At 39.2% G+C, this 23,308-nt stretch overlaps 4 protein-coding genes across 6 annotated transcripts; 2 read left to right on the top strand and 2 right to left on the bottom strand.

Moving 5' to 3' along the window:
• The first annotated feature begins 7,223 nt into the window (after positions 1 to 7,223).
• mtrfr (mitochondrial translation release factor in rescue) lies at positions 7,224 to 9,203 on the top strand. The gene is made up of 3 exons (XM_079222606.1): positions 7,224 to 7,295; positions 7,400 to 7,675; positions 8,494 to 9,203. The coding sequence occupies exons 2-3, from the start codon at positions 7,400 to 7,402 to the stop codon at positions 8,722 to 8,724; spliced, it is 507 nt and encodes a 168-aa protein (XP_079078732.1). The 5' UTR covers positions 7,224 to 7,295; the 3' UTR covers positions 8,725 to 9,203.
• Positions 9,204 to 9,613: 410 nt separating this feature from the next.
• kmt5ab (lysine methyltransferase 5Ab) lies at positions 9,614 to 14,097 on the top strand (the record flags this gene model as incomplete). Its single annotated transcript, XM_079222319.1, has 8 exons — positions 9,614 to 9,623; positions 9,859 to 9,962; positions 10,614 to 10,761; positions 10,870 to 11,077; positions 11,185 to 11,272; positions 11,395 to 11,454; positions 11,900 to 12,090; positions 12,680 to 14,097. 8 exons carry the CDS (start codon positions 9,614 to 9,616, stop codon positions 12,888 to 12,890), a joined length of 1,020 nt encoding a protein of 339 aa, XP_079078445.1. The 3' UTR covers positions 12,891 to 14,097.
• On the bottom strand, positions 14,002 to 16,069 carry rilpl2 (Rab interacting lysosomal protein-like 2). Its single transcript, XM_079221931.1, has 4 exons — positions 15,767 to 16,069; positions 15,527 to 15,678; positions 14,528 to 14,650; positions 14,002 to 14,132 (listed from the first exon to the last, which is right to left on the bottom strand). Exons 1-4 carry the CDS (start codon positions 16,058 to 16,060, stop codon positions 14,111 to 14,113), a joined length of 591 nt encoding a protein of 196 aa, XP_079078057.1. The 5' UTR covers positions 16,061 to 16,069; the 3' UTR covers positions 14,002 to 14,110.
• Positions 16,070 to 17,165: 1,096 nt separating this feature from the next.
• LOC306740776 (RILP-like protein 1) lies at positions 17,166 to 22,908 on the bottom strand. Of its 3 annotated transcripts, none has more exons than XM_079223004.1 (8): positions 22,573 to 22,908; positions 21,269 to 21,419; positions 19,603 to 19,721; positions 19,206 to 19,481; positions 18,891 to 19,079; positions 18,369 to 18,532; positions 18,177 to 18,275; positions 17,166 to 17,750 (listed from the first exon to the last, which is right to left on the bottom strand). In XM_079223004.1, the coding sequence occupies exons 1-8, from the start codon at positions 22,861 to 22,863 to the stop codon at positions 17,660 to 17,662; spliced, it is 1,380 nt and encodes a 459-aa protein (XP_079079130.1). In that variant the 5' UTR covers positions 22,864 to 22,908; the 3' UTR covers positions 17,166 to 17,659. The 3 variants fall into 3 exon arrangements, with proteins under 3 accessions (XP_079079130.1, XP_079079131.1, XP_079079132.1); XM_079223005.1 differs by having other exon boundaries at positions 18,369 to 18,529; XM_079223006.1 differs by having other exon boundaries at positions 19,206 to 19,475.
• Positions 22,909 to 23,308: the final 400 nt, after the last annotated feature.

Genomic DNA, 23,308 nt, shown 5'->3' with positions numbered 1-23,308 from the left:
ACCGCAGGATGTTCTGCCTTGGTTTTAATCCAGAACACCGGCAGAGTTGAAACAGACTTTTAAATTTCATTATTGAAATAAGTTTTCATTATTGGGGAAACGTATCACGTAACCTCTTGACATGTGTCAAGAGGTTACGTGACGCACAGACAGATGTATCTGGTCATTTAAAAAAATAAAAATAACATCTTTCCGGCCTTGATTTTTTTTTTTTATGTAATTTTTTTCATTCATTCTTTCTGTGCGGCCCGGTACCAAGGGACCCAGGGAATGAGCATACTTATAAACACACTGTGACAACTCCTTCATAGTGTCATATTGCTTTTTGGAGAATTGTTATAAGTTCATAGTAGATGCAAACGTATACTTATGTACAATATATTATGTTGAACATTGTTGCTCCTGGATGGATCACAGCCAACACAATCATTTTCAACACAACTCCTTGTCCATGGTCATGGTGGCCACAGCACTTAAAAGAATAAACTTCATAATGCTCAAAATTCTGACCCTTTTGCTTTTTTATTAACAGTATGTACTTGTACTTTCAATACTTAAGTACATTTAATATCAGAAAATTACTTTTGATACTTAAGTACAGTAAATATCAGATACTTTAAGACTTTTATTCAAATAGTATTCTAATAGGTGACTTTCACTTTTACTGGAGTATGGCTTTTGGGTACTTATACACCACTTGTCAAATATGTCTTCTTCTTAACTGTTTAACAGCCGTACAATCTAAAGTCACTATGCACTTCATCTTATCACTAATCCCTTGTTTTAGAAGACAGTGATTGTGTGTATATGGTGGGATGTTCCAGCCGTAACAGCGACAGGAGATCAACATGCAATAGACTTCCTAAACAGTCCTTAGTCTGGTCTAAGTAAATAACCAAGATTATACCTCTCCTCTACTTAAACAGACAGACTGTATCAAAATATTACAACAGATTTTTTTCATCAAGCAACATGAAGAAAATGTCCAATAATCACTTAAACAGGAAAATCAAATTATGATTGTATCTTTTAGTGCAACATATACTGTAGGTAACGGCAGTTGTAAAAATGTCAACGCTCCTCAAAAAAGCCTCATGTAGTTCATTTTACTGCGTTGTACCTGATGTTTCTCTGCTCTTCCTGTGACAGCAATCTCATCTGTTCAGCAGTTCCAATATACATGGAACCAAAAGATGTGGTGAGCAGCTGCATACGTCATTAAAACCATAACTGACAGGAAGTGAGTCTTTCTGGTTTCCTTGACTAAAATGGCTGTGTATACTAATGTGTTACCTCTAAGACAATCATAAGAAACCTGAGGGTTGTAGTAGGAGAACAGAAGACCTGTAACGTGTAGGAATAAATTAACAACTAATTAAAAACTCTCTTAAATGCAGTGCTATGAATACTCAAACACGTGCTCACAAGCTACAGGCTCCTCTGTCAGGAATTTTCCACTCCACAGTCACCCGGACATACAGCATATATTTACATATTCTCAAAGCCTTTCCCTCCTGACCATCAGGAGGTTGTCAGGCACTCCTGTAACTGTATAACATTACATTAGTGGAGTGGTGGGTAATATTAGTCTTAGGGAAAGAGACCTGCGAGATACAAATGAGCAAACATTAGCATAGTATCCAAGTGCAGCTAGAAATTATTATCCTCATTTATCCAATAGGTCATTGCAATGCCTCCACTTTGCTTTCTGAGGCGGCTAAAAAAAAAAAGCACAGCAACCGCTTTGGTTCAACAAATGCAACTAGTGAACATGGAACAACAACAAAAAACACTGTAGATGCATTAAAACATATGATAAAACATGTTTTACGACATTAAGGCTCCTCGGCTAAGAAACACTGCAGCAGGATAAGAAAACTACTGATTCATACCAGGTAAAGATGTCCATGTATGGTTATCCTAGAACTTAAGAACCACTAAACTCAACCAACTTCTGGACTGTGTCAAACTTCATTAAGAACATGGCTGTGATTAAATTCTAATCTTATTTTCCAGGAAACTCATACAATATTTATACTGAATGAATATTGAAAATCTTTTGGAATAAAAAAAAGAAAGTCTTCCAGTGAGCAATTTTCTGAGGGAGGGATATTAATAGCCATCTACTTTCAATGAATTAACCTTATTAACCATAATAACAATAATATAGGCAACATATTGCTGTCACAGACAAATATACCAGTATCAACAAGAGTGAAATCAGTGCAGGCTTGGAAGACTTTTTGAGGCCTATCTGCACCTTTCTGCCTTTCTGCAATGCTGCAAAACACACATGAAAGAATTACCCACAATTCACTGTGTTCTAACAATTAGAACAACAATGGAAAAGGAAATGATTATGTTTTTAAACATTCAAAGCGTATTATAACGCAGCACAAAGTCTGATTATCATTTAATTAGGCTGAACATTGGGAATGAGCCTGAATCAGACCAGTCACTGCTTAAACAAACTGAAAATACTGTGAAGTTGACCATACCATACATTTGCTTACAATCAATTTGCATTGTCAACAAAGACCCCGCCCATGTAGTACCATGGTGTCTGAGTGTATTTTCTTAGTTGGCGGGAAGGAAAACTGGTTAGGCAGATATTTTGAGATGCTGCCAAGTTTACAGACACCTCTACCTTATCTCATAAGGAAGGTCACAACAGGTATGCATTGGAAAGTCATCAGTCTCTAAAACAAGTCAGTCTAAAAGTCAAAAAACAAGTTTCTCAGAAGATAATAATCTATGTAAAAATAAATCACAGATTGACAATAATTCAGCTCAGGAAAGAGTGTTATTATTATTATGTTATTCTAAATAACAAAACCAATTAAATCTTAAAGATCACAGAGCAGCTGATGCAGTGCGTGTTACATAACCCTCACAACCGTTGGCTTCAGTGAGACAGGTTTTAACAAGTCAAAAAGAGATTTCACCCTGTGTGCACTATTCTTCAGGCCCCGAAACAACATAACAACCAATCTTGGTATGCGTCTCCTGATGTCTTACCTTGCTCTTAAAAAGTTGAGGCTCAGATCAACATTCGTCTCGGATTTCAATCCTAATCCAAAAAACATACTGCATGCGTTGTTTGAAAAAAAGAGAGAAAGAAACAGGGTACCAGTGGAATGGTCTTGCAGCAGTTCCTGTCCTAATCAGAGCCATCAGACGCCACAGCCTCAGAGTCAGCACTGCCTCAATGACTCACCCAAATTGCTAAGTCAAGTTGAGTGTCTCTTGATGTTGAAACTCATTAAGTCTTATTGAAATAGAAATGCAAAAACACCTGTTTTAGTGAAGCTGACTGCAACCTACGTTAAACATGGGCTCTCTTTCCAAGTGGACCTTCTGACTGAGGTCAAACTCAAACATGCTGTAATGTGCAGCAGGGACATGGGTCGTAAATACATTCTCACACCTGGGTATCACTGGAAAGTCTACCAAAAGGGCACGTGAATGGAGCCTGAACGCTCCACCAATGATGCCAGTAACTTATATTTTAACAAGCTATTAGATGCAGTGGTTAAACCAGCTTACATTCCCGATAGAGATGAACAACTCAGGACTTTTAACCAGCATGCCTGTGTGACAGCAACAGGGCCGAGAGCAGACACGTAGGCTTGAACTTCTTCAGGCCTGACGGGGAGCACAAAGTGAGTCTAAACAAATGGAATGGCGAGATGCGACAGCACATGGTGTCAAAAACCTTGTAAAAAGAATAAGAATTGAACATGGCGTTGCATCTCTGGGAGCGGACGATCACATGTGAACTGGAGTAAACCCACCGTCGGTTAGTTACCTAGCAACATGGCAGCACGGTAACGACAAACTGATTGCTTGCGATGCTCATCACATACCTGGACCCGATGCTGCTGCTCCACCTGGCACCCCCTGGCTCCAACCACACTCCGGCACTCAGCAAAGCAAAGTTCACCTGCCCTTCTCCCGCGTCCCGGGGTCACTGCGTTCCCGATGCAACACGGCTGCTTTCAACGAGAGACGGCCGCCGACTCGACGAGGTCAGGACACGGTGCCACCAACGAGACGAGCGCATCGAAACTCAGCGACCGCTTTCCTTCACGTCGCCGGTTGTCTGGCCCTTCGGCGGAGGAAAGGGCTGCGGGTACGACATGTATGGATGACAGGTAAAGAAACATCACCAGCTCCGCGTCGGGTCACATGACATATTAATCGTCGTATCGACCCGTGTTTACTAAATCTGTCCACATCCTCGCGCCTGGAGAACCGCACGCTGGATCTCCTCGAACGACAGGAAAAGGCCACAGTAGCGATGTTAACGTAAGAAATATGTCCGGGGTTGTCCGAGCTACTCTCGCAGGAGTTTGGCGGCAGTGAGTTCAGTCCAGCTGCTGTCGCCACCGTCCTCAGAACCGGGAAGAAAGAAAATCAAACAGTTGAAGAGCAACCAAGTTGTCCCTCCCTGAGTCCGAGCCGCTGCAAGACTTCACAGTCCTCCTTTCAGGCACGACACACAATGTTGTCAAGAGAACGCAATTGAATCACGTTTCCGGTACAATTTTCAAAAATAAAAGTCGACATTTTTCGCAATCATTTTATCTATGTAGATTTACATATATAAAAGGCCCATTTTAAACGTCATAATAAAGTCCTGGATTATACACATTCTTAGTATAAGCATAAGAATCAGCAGCACAAACGCATTTAGTATTTTATTCTGAGGAATTAGTTACTTCATTTCCGGTGTTGGTCTTTCTTTCTGCAGATTTGACGAAATTTAGACTCGCACAAGTTAAAATGAGCAGTTTCGATCGCGGGGCGCCCCCTGTTGGCACCGGAGTGTATGGCCTGAACTAGAATCACAAGTGGTTACGCATTTCTGAAGTCAATGGCAATGTTATTGGGTGTAAAATTGCAAAGGTGCATTTATAGCAGTAGTGTTACACTCATGCCAACAAGCAGACGTTATAGTCTGGCATATAATGATAGAGAAGCCTACCCTAACTCAGTTCACCCAAATAAATTATTTTTTCTTCATTTGAGGCACATCTGCTTTGCTACTTTACATTTAATGTCGTCATCTCGCCTGTTAATGTCGTCATCTTGACCAAGTCTTCATACATTTCCTGATATAGTTTATCACAAATGATATATAATGTTATATCATTGTACTGTAAATCTATATCTATTATCTGGCAGCAATACTTACCTGTATTATTTTTACCATTGTGTGGTGGACCACAAATTGACAGATTGTGAAGATATCTATTTCTGTAATGTATAAAACAGATTTCTTCCAAATACTGCAGGTTGCACTGGAAAGGTGAGTCTTCTACAAAATAGACAAAAATGAATTAATTAAGGATATATTGTACCCTCGATGTGATCACAGGTCATCGGAGAGATTGTCCTTTCCTGGTGACCTACATACTTTCCTGATTTACTAATTATAGTCATTGTCAAGAGAGAGAGCAGGAAGCATTACACCACAGTTCATTTGTTCTGGCCATGTTAAACTATTTTGCAATAAATGTATTTAAAGCATTAAATGGGTATCGTTATTACAATAATTGGACCTTTTCAGGACTCCTTCAGAAACTATACAAGACTGTTCCCCTTGCACAAGTGTTTGGCACTGCAGTGATGGATGTCAAATAATGGAAATAATTTAGGCGACAGCATTAGATTCAACAACATCAATGTCTTGTGCAGGGTAAAACAATTCAAAAATAAAGCTACGTATTGTGTGGGGTGAATGACAAATTAATTAATTTAAACAACTACTGTCAGGTAAAGTGGTAATTAGTCAATAACAACAACTATTGGAGCCATCGTGAATGTTTGACTACTCAAAATGTCTTCTTTGAAAAAGGCATATCAGCGGAGATCAACATTTCAGAGGTTGATGTCAACACTAATCAGCATCTGTTGCATCCCCTTTTTTAGTCTCGGGATAAAGTCGAGACGATAACACGTCAACCAAAGAAAACAAACGAGTTGAGTAAAAGTAACATTTAAGGGGATTTATTTTTATACTTGGGTAAGTGCAAACAAAGGTTCTCAAACAATGTGGGAGAGGATGGGACAAAGTGGTCGTGTCAAAAATATAGCTCTCTACAACCTCTGAAAACTAAAACAAACAAAATGGCTTTACAATGTTTATCTAAATATAGCTTCACCAAAACAAATACAGGTGTGGCACTGGCCAATAATACTGAGGTATTAAGACGACACCTACTGTCCTCAACCTCCTACCACAAACATTAACAATTTAACAACAACAACAGCAGGCAGATAACAAAAACAAAGAGACTAAACTCCTCAGGCTTCCTCCTTTTACTCTGGGCCCCACTCTGCTGATTGGCCAACTTGAAATTGTTGGAACCAGAGCAGCATGACTGGCCTGCAGGAGAGGAGAAAGCATATACACAGGCGCCTTGTGACGAGCTGACACGCAACATCGTCACAAAATGAGCAAATTAACTTTGAGGTCTACACCACATCCTAGTGTGAGTGAGTGAATGTGTTGTATTTGGGAGGCTCCAAAATTACACATAGCATGTTATGGCCTGGCATGTGGGTACATTTATGCTGACAATAATATATTGAATTAACATACAGTAACACATGATATAAGGGTGTTAGTAACACCCTTATATCATTGAAGTAAGTTATCCTGTAAAAGCAGTAGCCCATCCAGAGACTATACACAACTTATATGCACATCATAGAAAAGCAACACCTTGAAATTGGGCCATCTTTGAGGTCATGTGAAATTCACAAGCTGTATCTTCCACATTACCAATCAAATGTATATCCTTCCTCCTCTATTTACGGCTATATGTGATTAGGTTAAATAACTTCAGTGAATGTCAATATCCAAGTCACATGCACTAAAGAAAGAGAACAAGCATTACATTTTCTTCCCACCTGATGATACAGGAAGACTTATTCCTTGTAGACATGGCCCTGTTAACTTTCATATCTATCTCCCACAAATAACAACCATTCACGCACAGTCATGCTTTTCAAACACCCATCAGAAAGCGCAAAACTTAAAAGTTGACCGTCAGCGTTTAATAAAACATGTGTGCAGTTTCCTACCTGCTGGGGGTTTGTTCAGCGAACCGACATACGGTGGCGGCAGAGGGTCAACACGGACTTTATTTTCTGGCCACGAAGAAAAACACGACGACTGCTGATTGCATGACTGTTTACGGAAACGAAGAAGAAGAGAAGACTACAAAACGGACGTGAACACACGTTGACATGACCGTGAAACCGACGGGAACATGTAATAGCCTACAGTAAGTCTTAACTCTGCACGGGCAGCAGGTTTTGCTCAAATTATTGATATTCAATGTTTGGTAACACACGTGCTCTGTCTCCCTTTGTATTCTCACATAAATAGATGTTGCGGCTTTCCCCGTTCATCAGCTGTATGTACAGTATGTCCAGTCGGATCACGTGGGGGGCTCCTCGCACTGTTCCTCTGCTGAGGCCGCTCCCGCTTGGACTGTTGTGTGTTTTCACAGCCGGTAAAAAGGACCTGATCGACTTCCCAGTCCTGAACGAGGACGAGCTGGAAGAGCAGTTTGTGAGAGGATCTGGACCCGGAGGACAGGCCACCAACAAAACCAGCAACTGTGTGGTGCTCAAGCACATCCCCAGTGGGACTGTTGTGAAGGTTAATCCTGTTTTTAAACCCTCCTGTGCGTAACTGTCAACACTGGTATTGCTCCACGTGTTATTGATATTGTCAGAGTTATGATTGTTGAATTTCTTAACCTTGGAAACCTCAGTTGACAAATCAGTCTCGCCTCAACATCCAATAGCTGTTCTGATGCTTTTAATCATATTACATTTCAGCCACAGTTGTCATCGAAATGTAGGTGTTGAAATTAAAGCACTTCTTGTCCAGGTTGGCTTAAAAGCAGTGGCGGGCTGTGGATTTTCTACCTGTGCATTCAGTCATAGTCTCTATCAGCCGTTCAACAGCTAAAACTTTGTGATTCTGTTTAGGCCAGCAGAGAAGGCTTCGCAGGCTCTAGACGGCCCACCACTGTTCAATAGGGTTAATTTAGATAATGCATAATCAGTGTTTAACTTTAAAGCTTTAGAAATTAGCCTGGAACTGAATGATCAGACCGGATGGATTTGGCTTCTTCAGTTGCTAGTTAAATTAGACCAATAATGAATCATGTTAACATATGCAGATGAATGTATGTCCCATGGAAGCTTAGCGATAGGTATTTATGGACCAGTTAAAGTTTGGATATGCAATAACAGATTTTGGGAAGACAGATGAGTAAGTTTAAGTCTCCAGTGTGTGACAGTCACTTCCTGCCCCCAGCTGAATTAAAAGACATTAGCTTTGTCTACTTGTGCAGACTTCATTCCCATTTCAGCTGGCTAACTCAAACTACATTAAAAGTTGAGATTCACAGGAAGTTCTTTAAATTTGTATGTTAATGTCATTTATTGTACCATTTTTTTCCCCTGCAGTGCCATCAAACCAGATCCGTGGATATAAATCGAAAACGTGCTCGGGAAATCATGCGAGAGAAACTTGATGTCGTTTATAAAGGAGAACTCAGTGAAGTTATTGTAAAGAAGAAAGAGTCTGAGCTGAGGAAACAAGAGAAGAGGAGGAAGGCAAATGATAATCTAGAGAGAAAAAGACTCTTTAGAGAAACTCTGGCTTCAAACTCCAAACCTGGAAATGACACTGTTTGAAATGTTTAAAGGGAATGTAGTTGTGTTGTTATGCCTACACATACTGAAAAACTAAACCTGGAGGGGTGTACTGTCAACAGTTGTATATCCAATAATCCGTGTATTTGTATGGCATCTTTCATGCAAAGGACAGGACAATGAGATAAAGATGTAGACTGGAGAATAAAATGAGAAGACAAAAGAACAGAATAAAACATTTTGGTGAATACTTGACGAGATGTTCTCCAGAGGAAAAAATACATGAATTGGGAAATACAGTGTCTAGACTGTGTTCCTCGGCTCTCTAAACTATTCACTACAGTAGTAGTAGTAGATTAAAGTTGCAAAAATACTAAAGGTTACCTGTAGCTGTTATTTGTCTTGGATACATATTTCTTTAACATTACCATTTGATGACATAATTTCCCCTCACTCGTTTCCTGTAAGTTATTGTTGTAGTCTCAGTTTCAATTCTGAATGTGTCAACACACTAAAGCTTTTCCTGCTGGCTCATTTTATATTGAAAACACAGAACAAGTCAAAAATATTAAAGCTGCAGCACTGATGTTTTTAACGATAATTTGCCACTTTTATTTTATAATATATACTTGTGGACTGTGTGGGTGGGGCACATGTATCAAGCCAGACTGTGTTGACCTGCCGTGTGACGTAAGAGCTGCAGCCAATGAGATAACTACCTTCATGCTCGTGCCCCTCCCGCCTCGACCAATAAGCCAATGAGAGTTTCAGGACCGTTTTTAAATCCACGACGCTCTCGCTCCTTACTTCGCAGCGTAGTGGTCTAATGCTTGTTGTTGCAGAAGCAGGGACTTGAGCAAAACAAGGAGCCCGTGGACACAGGGCAAATTAAATAGACTCCCCGTCCTCTCATTTTATTCTGGGAACGGACATGGCAAAAGGTAAACTTCTTAATGTGTTGTCGTTTCCGCATGTGTTGCATGTCACACAGTAAGGTTAGTGAATGTGTAGCTAACGCCAGCTAGCCTAAATATAGAACAAACCTTTAAAATGCATGCAACTGGTCTTTACTAAAAGCAGTTTGAATTGTTCTCGCTGGCACTAGTGTGCGTCTGTACAATGCCGTGTAAATGAGACGGCCATGCTAAACATTTATGTATGTTCGTGTTTATAAAGGGAAGAAAGGTGTGCTGAGAACCGACAAAAAGCCCGAGGACTCTGTTGAACATAAAGTCGCCTCGCGGAAGGAGACAAAGGAAAACAAACCCGCAAATAACAAGGTATGTTTTTGTTGTTTAGTTTTAAGCTTTTGTGTTTGCAAAATACAGAAGGCAACGGCCATTTATTTTTTTTGTGGTCACATTCTATGTTAACCCACAACCCTGAAAGGTGACTATGATGCTGCTGGGGTCCTGCTGCCTCCGTTTCACGCTGTACTACAAATATAACCTTAACCCAGAACTAAGCCTTTCAGGCAAAACCTACCCCAATGACCAGCCAAAATGAAGGTTTCGGTGTAGAATGAAAGGGCAGCGGAATTGCTCAATAAACCGCACGTACACTAACATTGTACAAGGTTGATTTCCAATGAGCTATAAGCGTTTGAAATGAATAGCTATACATGTATTTACATCTGGCACTGATTAGGTGACTGGTTTATTAATAAACTATAATTTAATCCTAATGCAAACGCCACCATTATACTATTTTAATGTTTACAGTTGGCAGGCAGAGCAGTGAGGTCAGCTAGCAGTCTGTTTATTTTGTTTTCTCACATGCATGTTGTTAGTTATGGTAGCACAAATAAAGGCATTAAATACAATCTGCAGCAGCTACATGGTTCTAAACACAGCCTCATAAGATATGACCTCATCTGATTTAGGTGAATGTGTGTGTGTATATGAATCCTTAAATTATTATTATTTTTGCAGGATTGCGTGGGTACAGTGCCGTCAATTTTACAAAGTCTACGGAGTCAAAGCAAACCTAGATCCCCTCTGAGTGACCATTCAAGCATGCTGATCCAGGAGGGAAATGAATCTGATGCAACTAATGCATTCACATCTAAATTTAAAAAAGGTGAGTACCTAATTACAATGTAAACCATTTGAATCAATTAATCTGAAATGTGGTTGATTGGTCATTTTAGGGAAAGCTGTCACTTTCAGTCTTTGTTTCTTCCTCTAGACATACCTAATGAAATAAAAGCTGAGAGTTGCGAGTCCAAGGAGCAAAAGCCTGAAACGGCTTGTCACAGTCATGGGATCAGAAAACAATCCACTGACCAACTTGAGCAAAAGGAGTCGATCACGCACGTAAGTGCAAAGTCTGCAGCAGACGACAAAGTTTCAGACAAACCTCGGAGTAGAGCTGGTCGCAAACCCGGAGCAAAAAAGTAAGCGCAGAAAAACAAAGCCAGTATCATTAGAAAAACAAAAAACATGGGTGCTTTCACAGATAGTTGCACAAACTGCCATTTACCTTCATAATGTCTCTTTTCAGAACGGAGAATAAAGCTCCCCAAAACAGAAAGGTCACAGACTATTATCCCATCAGACGGAGTAAAAGAAAAACAAAGAAGGAGTTAAAGGTCTGTAAGAAAAATATTTTCTGTGGGGTTTATTATTAGTTATTTTTGCAACTTTTTTGTGTGACTGTTTCTATATCGCTAACCATAACAGACGTTGACCCAATTACTCAAATTGTCAACAGAGTGACGAACACAGACACATTGATGACCTGATAAAGAATGACATTGAAGAAGGACTGCAGGTAACATTGAATGGTTGAAATGTATGGTGTCCAGTTCCGTCCAAACGTGTTAGATGCATTTCACCACGTATTTTGATTGTGATTTTGATGTCTGTTACTTACAGTTCTCCCATTTCTGCACATTAACTGATGTTGATGGCTGTGAATGGTATTCTGTTTTTTAGTAACAACAGAATTCATTGGATATCTTTTAATGGCAGAGTTATATATTTTACTATTAACATGTAGAGATCAGTAATTTTTGTAATAAATATTAAAATGTTCTCCTAAACATGTTCTTTGTTATTTAACCAGTCAAAGATTGATGCTTAGTTTGGGCAAAAATGCATAGTTTGGGCAAGAAATCACTAACCACATTTTTTTTTTTTTTTAAAGTAGTAGTAGTAAAGTAACCCCTGCACTATGACTAACTCTGTCTTATTTGCTGCTTTTTAAATGTCAATAGATCAAATCAATAGAAGGAAAAGGAAGGGGGATATTTGCTGCCAAGATCTTCAGTAAGGGAGAGTTTATCGTGGAGTACCATGGAGACCTGCTGGAACTAGCTGCGGCTAAAATAAGAGAGGCCCAGTACACTCAGGATCCCCAAAAAGGCTGTTACATGTACTACTTCCAGTATCAATCCAAAACGTACTGGTAAGTCCAAACGTCACCACCTTCAAATAGGATTGACATGTTCTTTCACACTTAAATCATTTTCTTTTCTTTCTCTTCAATTCATCCCCTTGTGGTCTTTTCTTTGAATCCAAGGGATTATTTAAAAACCATTTGTAAAGCAAATGATGATTTTTAAAAAGAAAAACAAAGCTTTGGAAAAGTCATGGGAATTTGCATAACAAATTCCGGTATTGAGTATATTTGGTACAGTTAAGATTGACTGAGGAACTCTATATTGGTTACACATTACTTACATTTTTGGGCAGATGGGTTGCTTTCCCTTGAAGTTAGTTTTTTTTAGGGTAACTCAAGACTCAGCCTGTGTTATTCCTTTTTTTTTTTTTTTTTTTCTACGTATACACAGATGTTTCAGAGAATGTATGGAAATAAAAATTGTCAAGATTTGGAAAAAGAAAATGCGGTCTCCTAGTAAAGACATTTCATAGGTGTTAGGCTTTAAATACAAAACTAATAATAAATACAAAAATCTTATCTTCTTGACATCTAGTTTGGATGCCTGTCTTGTGTTTTAGTGACAGTTTAAACTTGAATTGCTTATGCTTTACAGTGTGGATGCTACAGAGGAAACGAGCCGTCTTGGAAGACTGATCAACCACAGTAAAACTGGAAACTGTCAAACTCGGCTTCACGCCATCGATGGAACCCCTCATCTCATCCTGGTGGCTTCCAGAGACATCAAAGCAGAGGAAGAGCTGCTTTATGACTACGGAGATCGGAGTAAATCCTCAGTCTTGGCTCACCCTTGGCTCAAATACTAAATCCAAGACCACAGGTGTTTATATTTCAGATGAATTGGTGCTCTCTTCTGTCCTGTTCAGCTTAATGTAAAAAAAAAGCTAGAGATGAACAGTCCTCAAAGGGCTTTTTTTAAGTGGAACACATTTTAAACGAGGGCGATCAACGCAAGAGTGTATTTTTGCAACTTTTTTTTTTTTACCATGGTTTTATTTTTTATCTAATTGTAGCAGGTTGATGCAAGCTTGAAATGTATTTCTCTGGGATAAGTAGAGTTTCACATTGTCTATGGTGCTTTTTGTAATGAGTATAACTGACAATTCAATTTTACTGTTGTAAATTATTACTTGGGCTGTAAATTAAGGAATAAAACACAGTTTTCATTCCAGAAGACGATATGGTTAATGTTGAAGGTGATCTGGGACATATTTATGAAATATGCTATTCTGAGATGACACACTCCGCTTATTGTACTGTAGTTTGATAATTGACAGTGTGGAAACGGACATATGGATAGGGGGTATAACATGCAACTAAGGTCCCCGGCTAGAAGAGAGCATAAAATGTTGTGGTTATGTGTTATAAACCTTAACCTTTAGGCTAGCGGGGCTCCTGAATGTCATATGCACATCCATCTCACGGCGCAGTTGAAGATAAAAGCTACTTCGGAGTCTAAAAGACAGGACAATAAATTGATGCAAAAATGTTGTGACTGTTGCCTTTCAGCTGCATTTCTGTTCTACAGTGATTTGTAGAGCAACTAATGTTGACGGTACCTTTTACATGTGCAACAACGTTTTGAGTGGACTCTGACTTTATTGGATTAACAATACAATCTTATTTGTCTACATTGAGATGAGAACTTGTATCATCGATGTGAAACACATTAAATATTTTGTAAGTAATACATTTTTAAGCCTAAAATTACTTAATTTCGAGTGAATGCGTTCAACATAATTTCCAACACTTGAGATAATACTTTCCAGTTTCATTTCATATCTTCAAACTTTCAACATGATAGATATATATATATATATATATATATATATATATATATATATATTTCTACTACATCTACAATAAACAATTTTTAGGTTAAAATCAGCAGTACAAAATACAGTGCTTGTTAAACTGACAAGCCGACATGGTAAAAAAAAAAAAAATCAATATAAAAGTGGTTAATTAAGTATACTGGCAAATCCCATTTTTCTTCTACATGGTCAGTTCTTCCAAAAGATTTTACTTATTTTCGCCTGAATGAAAACCTATAACGAGAAAAGATCCAGAGTTAATGTAAGGCGTTTGTTTCCTGAGCATGGTGGAGAGAACATGGAACATACGAGTAAAAAGCAAGAAAGCAACATTGAGTCCTGACAAAATGTAATTACTGATGGCTACAGCAGTTCTCTCGTTCAGCGCTCACAAAAACATCCTAAGCATCAGCATGAATTAATGTGGTCACAAGCACATCATTAGGAGACAGGAGGCGGCTGTGCGAACAATCTTTCTGCTAGCTTACTTCAACATCATGTGGCTGCTGATTGCATTTACTTGGAACCTTTCCATACAAAGTTTGTTCTTTCTTTCTTGGCTGACATTACTAAAACTGCATGTCGTTGTGCAACAACAATAACACATGGACCTTGTTTGGTTTACTCACAGTTTGCTTATGGTTGTCTTCTCCTCTTTTGTATCATTTATGATGGCTGGCCTGTGACCTGTAGGTGTCTGTGTCTCCAGATCCACCTCCACCATGGCTGGTTCAGCTTGTGGCAGAATGCCACTGCAGAAGAAAGTATTTTCCTGGTCACTGAGAATGTTTTAATTACGCTGTAAAACTGAATCCACAAAGCTATCAATGAGGTTCATCTTTCCCCTTTTAAACTACAATCGGTGTTATCAAAAAGATGAAAATAGCAATGAAGGCTAATGTAAGCGTTATAACATCAGTACAGGCCATTTCAACTGCTGATGTCTATATAACATACATAATATGATATTGTTGCAGTTTATTTCAGGATCAAATCTATCAAATTAGCAACATATACAAATAATATTTAAGTCTTCATGAAAACCAGTGGATTACAAGTCTGCCATGTCTGTACATACAGAGTCTCTGTATCAGTAATGGCAGATATATATGTGATATTACAGGTTAATAGTGTCCATTTAAAAAATTTCAGTATCACTAGTGTTTGATGCGTATTAATATGAATATTGTCAGTATGCCAACAGATGGTTTCAAAAGTCTCTCATTCTCATGTTATTCATTTATCAGCCTAAAACAAGAATACGCGGTAGCATTCAGATTTCACATTTCCACTGAAAACAACTTAATTAGCAACACATGAACAATCTTATGGAGTACTATACAACAGCCCTGCACAAAGCTTATAATGTTCCGTTGTGTTGTCATTGTGTGAGAGAGGAATTGATTTAGCTATGTGGTCGTTTTTAAAGCTGTAGTTAGAAGTGGTGCTGTTGTATTTCTAATGCTCTGTCCTCCTCGTGTACGTCTCTGTAGGTGGACACATTATGAATAATGCACTTTTAGAAAAGAGGTGACATGATGTAAGATATATTTAATATTTTAAATACTTATATATATAGAGAGAAAACAATAACAACAATTAAGATCCCATCATAGAGTGGACTCCACCTCTTGTACAGCTGAAGCTCCTCCTGAGCCACCATGAGCTGAGCCTTGAGCTGGTTCCTCTCCTGCAGAACCTCCTTCAGCTCCTGCATGGTGAAGCGCGGCCGATTGGGGTCCGTGAGGTCCACCAGCAGCTGGTTTGGACCCGCTGTTTGCTTTAATGGCAGACAGGGAAAGCATCTCTCAACGTCCACATCACGCCTGACAAAGACTTTCCGCCTACATGCAGCCCGCAACACTCACCGTGCCCTGCCCGGAGGAGCCCTCCTGGACGATCCGGTCCAGTTCGCTCTTCAAGTTGTCCCGCTCCATCCTTAGCTCCTCCAGAGACAAGTTGTACTTATTCACCAAAGTCTCGAACATTTCCAAAACGCGGACTATTCTGAACTGTAAGTCCGACACTTCTTCGCCTGTGCTGCTTATTTTCAACAAATCTCGTCCGATCACATACGAGATGTCATACACGTCCTCCACCGTGAGCTCAAACGCGTCCTTCTCGAAAGCCAGAGCCGGCGACGACTCTTCGCCAAACTCCATGACGGAATGATACGAGTCCTAAATTAGCAGGAATACAGTTAACTCTCCTCCGCTATCTACTATTTACAACGCTGTAAAATATATCTTTCTTTCTTTTTGTCCTGAGTTCAACACGTTTACTGGCAGAAGGTAAAACTTCCAGAGCAGCAGCGCTTCCTCCATCGGTCCTCCACCAATGGCGTGACGCTGTGGAGAGGAGAGGAGGGCAAAGTATCCTAGCGACAGGTAGACACAAAGATCGTATAGAGTTACAGATGACTCCCTTAACGCCGTCCATCCGGGTCTTTTTCTCACTTTACAGACACGCGTAATGAAGGACGTTTGAGTTACAGCTCTTAGTTTTTTTTCTCTCTCAGTATCAGGTGGAAAAGCACGTGATTTTATCTTCTTTTTTTTTCTCGCTCGCAGTGCTCTCCCGCTCTATTTCTCTTGTTTACATTGGTTTATATATGTTATAATGTCGCTTTGATGTTATACTACTTATTATTCTATTCCATTACGTACTATATATGTCCATATTAATACATACAAACACCAAGTATCATTAATTATCATATATACAGACTACAGTATTGCTCTAGATTACATTGCTGACGTTATCACAACATTATGTTGGAACTTTGAGTGCTCTAGAATAGTTAATTATAATTAATGTTATATTCCTCTAATAATTGTTTACTTTTTCAATGTATTGGTACTTATTCCTGGATTTCTCTTTCAGGATTCAATACAGGATTATTCTTATCTATCTTCTATATTTTTTTATTTATTCAAATGAAACGACCAGGGAAATAGTATTGCCTCCACAAAAGGACATACAATCAACCTACATCTAGCACAATAACAACATTAAAAAGATTTAAAATAAAACTCTATGACTTTATTCTGGAGAAGCATTATTTTCCAGATGCAATGCAGCAAATATTTGCTGTTTTACCAGTGTGATTGCACTGGTGTAAACTGAAGAAGGGGGTGCCACAATGTCGTGCTGCAGGTAATACAGTAACACCCTCTTTTCATCAATTCAGGGGACTCGGCACATTATACAAAAATACAGGCACATGATCATCTAGCTCATTTGCTGCACCTTAAAAAATGATTCACACACTTGACAATAATTTAATTATATAAATCATATATATATATCTGAACATCATGACACAAGAGTTTCCATTTATTGGTCTTAAAGTCAATCGCTGACATTTTATGTCACTATTCTCTGAGAAATGCAGTGACAGAATTTCTGTATTTTAAATAAAACAATGTAGTGGTAAACTTGGATGCTTGATATTATTTGACATTACAGCATAATGGACAATATCACAATTTTGGATGACGCTACTTATAAATACACATTAATGTGTCCAGATATGGCCAAAATGTATTATAAAAGTGGAGAGCAGTAATGAAAAACACAAGTTAATTCATTACAATTTCAACTGTATAAACACCAGATTTAGTTTAAAATAACAAAGTAATACAGTAATTTAAGCAATTATTGTAAATATGTCGATGGACGAGCTTTGTTGAGAGAAACAAACTGGTGTAGACAAAGAGTGGAAAAAATAAAACCAATCGTATAATTTCAACAAATATTATTTATACAAAGAAAAGTCTTCTGATTGGCAACAATGTAGGGTCATCTGCAATCAAACCGGCTGCCACCATCGGCATGATGGCAGTGAAGATCCTGTCCAGAGATGACAATGGAAATGGTGACATAACGAGATGGAGACAGAAGGGATATTATGAAAAAAACAAACACACAAAAAGTATTAGAAGCGTTGTTGTCTCTAATCTAAAAATATAAAATTCCCATTACATAACTATTATGTTTTGTGACCCTCAATGAACCACACTGACACTCGCTATTGACACCTCACATGATACAAAAACAAGCGCTATTTGTTTTACAGATTTCTGTACAATCAGTTAAGAATGTTTCTCTGATGGCATTTATATGACACATGACTGTATAATAATAAATTACACCAATGGAGTGGCACAGGAAAACATTAGAACAGGGCGCAGAGATGCTGGCCCTCTTGACAAATACAAAGGTAAAGGTTTGTAAAAGAAGAAAAGAGTGCAAAGGCCAAGTCAACTCATTACTTACAAATGTCTAATTCCAGATTCGGCCTGATCAGTGGAACTGGAGCATGGTGGAGGAGATGGAGGACAAACCATGAAGCTGATGTCGTCCTCAAACGGCTCACTGAGAGATACATAACAGGTAATTGTTAATTCTTGCATCAGAGTCACGTGTAATTGTGATTAGTAACATCTTAATTTTGGAAACAAAACATACCTTTTGTAATATGCCAACTCTTCCTGTAGCAAGAACACTTGGGCCTTGAGTTCATTCTTCTCCTGCAGGACGTCCCGCAGCTCCTGCAGGGTGAAGCGAGGTTTGTCTGAGTCCTGCTCCAGGCTGTCTGTCTCTTGCTCCGAGTCTGTATCATCTGACACCTTCTGCAGTCAAAACATACATTCAGCATGTCTCTCGAGCAGGAGGGTTAAACTGATAAATATTTCTGCCAACTGCTGAGTAGTAGTGGTAATTTACATCAACAATTGGCTATGTCTTTCATAGCCAATTAAGCAATGCGACAATAAAAGAAGATAAGAGGAACACTGAAGTTGAACACAAAACAGATGTAAAACATTATTTTTAAACAAAGATTTTGCAAATGTATCCAACATGCTTGTCAGGCCTTCAGGACACACCAGCGTGACAGTATGGTCATGCTTCATGTTTTATGTAAATAGTGTGGGCATCTACTATAACCACAATCAGACTGTGCACGGCAGGGAGTTAAACAGGTTTTACCAGTAACAACGCTGTTGTGTCCTCATCTTTGTCACCCACTTCCTCATTTTTTTCTCTTTTTGATGACCTTGGGAGAAGTGAAGGATTCTTGTCACACTCAAAGCAGTTTGCCAGGAAGCCAGGATCCCCTCCACATTCCACCCACACTGAATTTGGTTTGATGGCGAGGACTGGATTTGATGGCGAGGACTGGATTGGTAACACAAAAGATCCACTTAAAACCTGCCAGAATTGAACTATGGCTGAACCTAATTTCAAACTATTGTTGTTCATGGTTTCCACCCTGCTGAAGATAATCCCTTTTCCTTTTCTTACCGTCGTCTGTGGCGATGCAGATGGTGACAGCCCAGATCTGGTAAGATAGGTTTCTTCTATATCAGTGACCTCTTTCTCCAGTTCCCACCCCTGCAGCTCCTTTCTCAGCCGTGTGACCTCCAGCTGCAGAGCAACCAGCTCCTGCTGCCGTGCCTGAGCTGCAGCTTCCAGCTCAGCCCTCTGCTGGATCAGTGCCTTGCCCTGAGCCTCCATCACTCCCATCCTGTGACGAAGATCTTGGTTGATTCTAATCAGTCGATGCTGCTGCATCTGGAGCTATATTGAGGAAATGTATATTGTGACTTCACAAAATCTGGTCCAAGGAGGTAAATTGTCAACTAATGTAAAAGGTTTGTCAGGTGCCAGTAATTGTGCTGTATATGCTCTAAATCCTCACCGCCTCAACGTCCTCGTTTTTTTGTGTCAGCTCATGGTCTTTAGCCCGGATTTCATCCTTCTGCTTATCCACCAAGTCTTTCAGCTTCTTCATCACCTGCTTTTCTTTCTCTGACATTCCTTTGAGCATCATACAAAAAATTAAACATCAATGGTGGAACAGGAGGATTCATTAATTTCCTTTCGTAACCATTTATTTATTACCATCCACTATTTTTTTTTATATTGTGTCAAACAGCAACCCTTTTAATACATTAAATGACCAAATTCAGCAAAATACATTTGACGAGAAAGATTCAAAGTGCGACATAACATAAAAGGAGTTTCAGAATAGACACTTTTTGCAATTGTATTACCACATGACAACGGAAATATAATTTAATAATAATTTAATGTAATTCAGTCAAACCCACCCTGGGATGGGTTTCATTATCTCAAACACATTTCAGGCGTCTGCAAGTTGATTGTCACGCTGCACTAAAATTAAGTAAAACCAATGGTTGACTAAAATGGTAGGAAATCAATATATTAAAGCACACAGTCCGCATTCATTTGGATGAGCATGTTTATAAGCACTTTGGACACTGTGACCCTGACAGTAAGAATAGCTGCAGCCACCGTGAAAGTCTCACACAGGAGCAATATATTCTGGTCTGCTTTACAAGCTCCTGACTGCCTCTCTTCACAGCCCCCCTTTTTCCTGTCAACATGCAAGCATGCAGCATATACTGTGGAATCACATGTGACAACATAGGGCGATTATGTGTGACGTACAGCAGGTGGTTAATCAGTGCAACACAAATCTGCAGTGAGCACACATTCATAACATAAATCCAATCTGTCCTGGAACTCTCAGCCAAGACTAAACTAATTTAGTATCCAGAGTCATCACAAGACACTGTACAACATGACATGCATGCCAAGGCTTCAAACAGCAACAGACAACTGATGTCTGTGTTGTGATTATTAGTAGTTATTGTACTAAATGCTAAGTACATTTTCATATTCTTAACACTTGTATATTTTACATTGCCATACTATTTTTTACAATAGCGTGTCTTTGTTCATAGGCATTAGTGAATTCCTATGAACTGAAGCCCTTTGGGACAAAAATTTAGTCATCACTATCGTCTACAATCACCATATAGAGATTAACTGAAACTAGTTCTCTCCTGATAGCTATATATATATATATATATATATATATATATATATATATATATATATACACAGTATTTCAGTGACAGTATGCTGCCAACTCACCCCAATGAGTTCTATGCATTAAGATAGCTATCTAATCATGTGTATATACACATGAATCTAACCGATATTGGGAACACTTAATTCTTTAAATTACATTGGGAAAAAAACTGTATCTACTGTGGATCGGTCAAGTCATGGCTGATACCCGATCCGCTTAATAATGTCCATACTGGCATAGATACCAATCCAGCGTATTGGATTGGTCCCTATCACCAAATAATTTGAAAATTAAATATTGAATTCCCACCAAGAAAGTTGAAGAAACCTTCGGAAAAAAATGGCGATGGTGTTAATGATGTAAAAAAATTAATATGGTTTTCTTATCCTATATCTGATCATAGTTGAAACCTCCCAAAAGCCACCAGTCAAACCCTGGTTGAGAGTCGATGCTGCAGACAACCCACCCTCCTGTTTCTGCAGGTCTTCCTCTGTGACGGGGAACTCTTTGAGTGAGAGGCTCACTAACAGCCTCTTGTTCTCTGTGTGAAGCTGCGTGATTTGAGAGACCAGGTCCTGGACTTCTCCTCGCCACACATCCTCCATTAGCTCCAACTCCTGAGCATAAGGGATAAAGAAAAAATATAAATGAGGGAAGTCAATAACACTTTACTTCAGATTTAGCTGCCTTTTAAATCGCTTAGTTTTGTTGTAATCACACATTACTTGAGTTTATTGAAAGTGTGCCGTTCATGAAAATGTAGTAATATGTAGTGTGAAGTGTAACATAATGAATTAATTGCTACCTAATCATTATGGTAGCATAGTAATTAAGTCGTAGTGTATAGGAAAGGTATTACAACTACACTAATCTGATGGAATAGTATAATTTAATCATATCGTAATATAACATATAGTATCTAGTTTACCTGTGACTATCACAAATACTGCTAAATTGATTAACACATTAATCATTTAGTGATTGCAGGAAGAAACTATAAATAATAGTGAATTGTTCGTCAATTTAAAGATAACAACTTTTATAAAAGGTTTTGGGGGAATTGCAGCTGTTCTTCATCATTGTAGCTGTGACTCGGTGACTTATAGTACCTTGAAAAGTAAAAATACAAATCCCAACACAACGACAGACACAAAGCACACAGAATGGTAAACAGATAGGTCCGGGGTTATACACATTTTGGCCAATGGATTTCCATGACCAAACATTTAGTGAAATCTCAGTGTAAACCTGAAAAAGTGAGAAAATGTAATATTTAAACTAACAATGAGAATTCCAAAGCATACAGTATACCTTAAATGACACAAATGAATGAGAGACAATAGTTTGATTAAAATAATAAACATTTATATAGATACCTGTATGTAAGCCTGCTTATATTTTGAACGTCTTTCTTTTAAAAGCATTTTAATTATTTCAAACTCGGCATAAATGAACATCATGAACACATGAATATAACACATTTCCATGACATTTCCTAAACTTTGGGATTTTTTTTTTCAATGACTTTTCCAGGCTTGGAAATAAACATTTATAAATTCCATGACTTTTCCAGGTTTTCCATGACCGTGAGAACCCTGCAGGTAGAAGGTAACACACACACACAAACGAAAAAACAAGTACACACAGACAGTAAGGTAACACACACACACAGTAAGTAAGATGACACGCACACGCGCACGCGCACACGCACACAGTAAGTAAGGCGAGACACACACACACACACACACACACACACACACACACACACACCTTCTGGTGCTTCTTCTCTTGTCCGAATCGGTCGCTCCGCTCCTGCCGCAGCCTATCCAGCTCCCTCCGCAGTTCTTCGGCCTCCTGTCCGGCGGCCCCGCTGCTCACCAGGGCCTCCAGCAGCTCGAGGATCCGCACCACTTTGGGCACCACCCCGACCAGAGACTCGCACCCAAACCTATCGATGACCCGCTCAAACTCCTGTCCGAGCCCCGCCGCTATGTCGTACACATCCATGACCGTCAGCTCCGCAGCGGGTCTGTCCAGCGCGGACATAACGCAGGTTTCCATGTCTGCCCTCTGCTTTATTTACACCTCCGACATTCAACATATCTGTCTATCCTCTGACAATCCGAGTAGACTCACATTTTGCTGTTAAAAAACACACTAGTTTACGCAAGCTAGCCGAAGTGTGTGTGGACAAGGACAAAACTTGTTCCAGTTTGTTGACAGCTAGAAACTTTGCGTACGTCTGAGGCAGTGCGTTACTTTTGATGCTGCATTCCTTGACCCTCGTACATGTCACTGAGCGTATATTCAAGTCAGTGTTTAAGTAATAAAAGGTTCGTTTGGTCGTTGCTGCCTAGTGTAATGGCGAAGTGCTACCTGTGCTATAATTGACAATATAGGGCAAGACAATACACAAAACTGCCATAAGCAATACAGCTAGTAGCTGCTAGTTGAAACACCAGTGCTTAATATTGCCGTATACTGAACAATAAAAACAATATACATC

This window comes from Taurulus bubalis (genome assembly GCF_910589615.1).
Source record: "Taurulus bubalis genome assembly, chromosome: 8".
NCBI lineage: Eukaryota > Metazoa > Chordata > Actinopteri > Perciformes > Cottidae > Taurulus > Taurulus bubalis.
This window is presented reverse-complemented; position numbering and strand designations above follow the sequence as displayed.

Coding starts and splice junctions, on each gene's coding strand:
- mtrfr (XM_079222606.1), top strand. CDS start 7,400: ATGTTGCGGCTTTCCCCGTTCATCAGCTGTATGTACAGTATGTCCAGT. Junction 7,676..8,493: donor CCAGTGGGACTGTTGTGAAG/GTTAATCCTGTT, acceptor TTTCCCCTGCAG/TGCCATCAAACCAGATCCGT.
- LOC306740776 (XM_079223004.1), bottom strand. CDS start 22,863: ATGGAAACCTGCGTTATGTCCGCGCTGGACAGACCCGCTGCGGAGCTG. Junction 21,420..22,572: donor AAGAGAAGAAGCACCAGAAG/GTGTGTGTGTGT, acceptor CCTTATGCTCAG/GAGTTGGAGCTAATGGAGGA. Junction 19,080..19,205: donor CTGCATCGCCACAGACGACG/GTAAGAAAAGGA, acceptor TTACCAATCCAG/TCCTCGCCATCAAATCCAGT.
- rilpl2 (XM_079221931.1), bottom strand. CDS start 16,060: ATGGAGTTTGGCGAAGAGTCGTCGCCGGCTCTGGCTTTCGAGAAGGAC. Junction 15,679..15,766: donor GCTCCTCCGGGCAGGGCACG/GTGAGTGTTGCG, acceptor CTGCCATTAAAG/CAAACAGCGGGTCCAAACCA. Junction 14,651..15,526: donor GAGCTTCAGCTGTACAAGAG/GTGGAGTCCACT, acceptor TTTCTTCTGCAG/TGGCATTCTGCCACAAGCTG.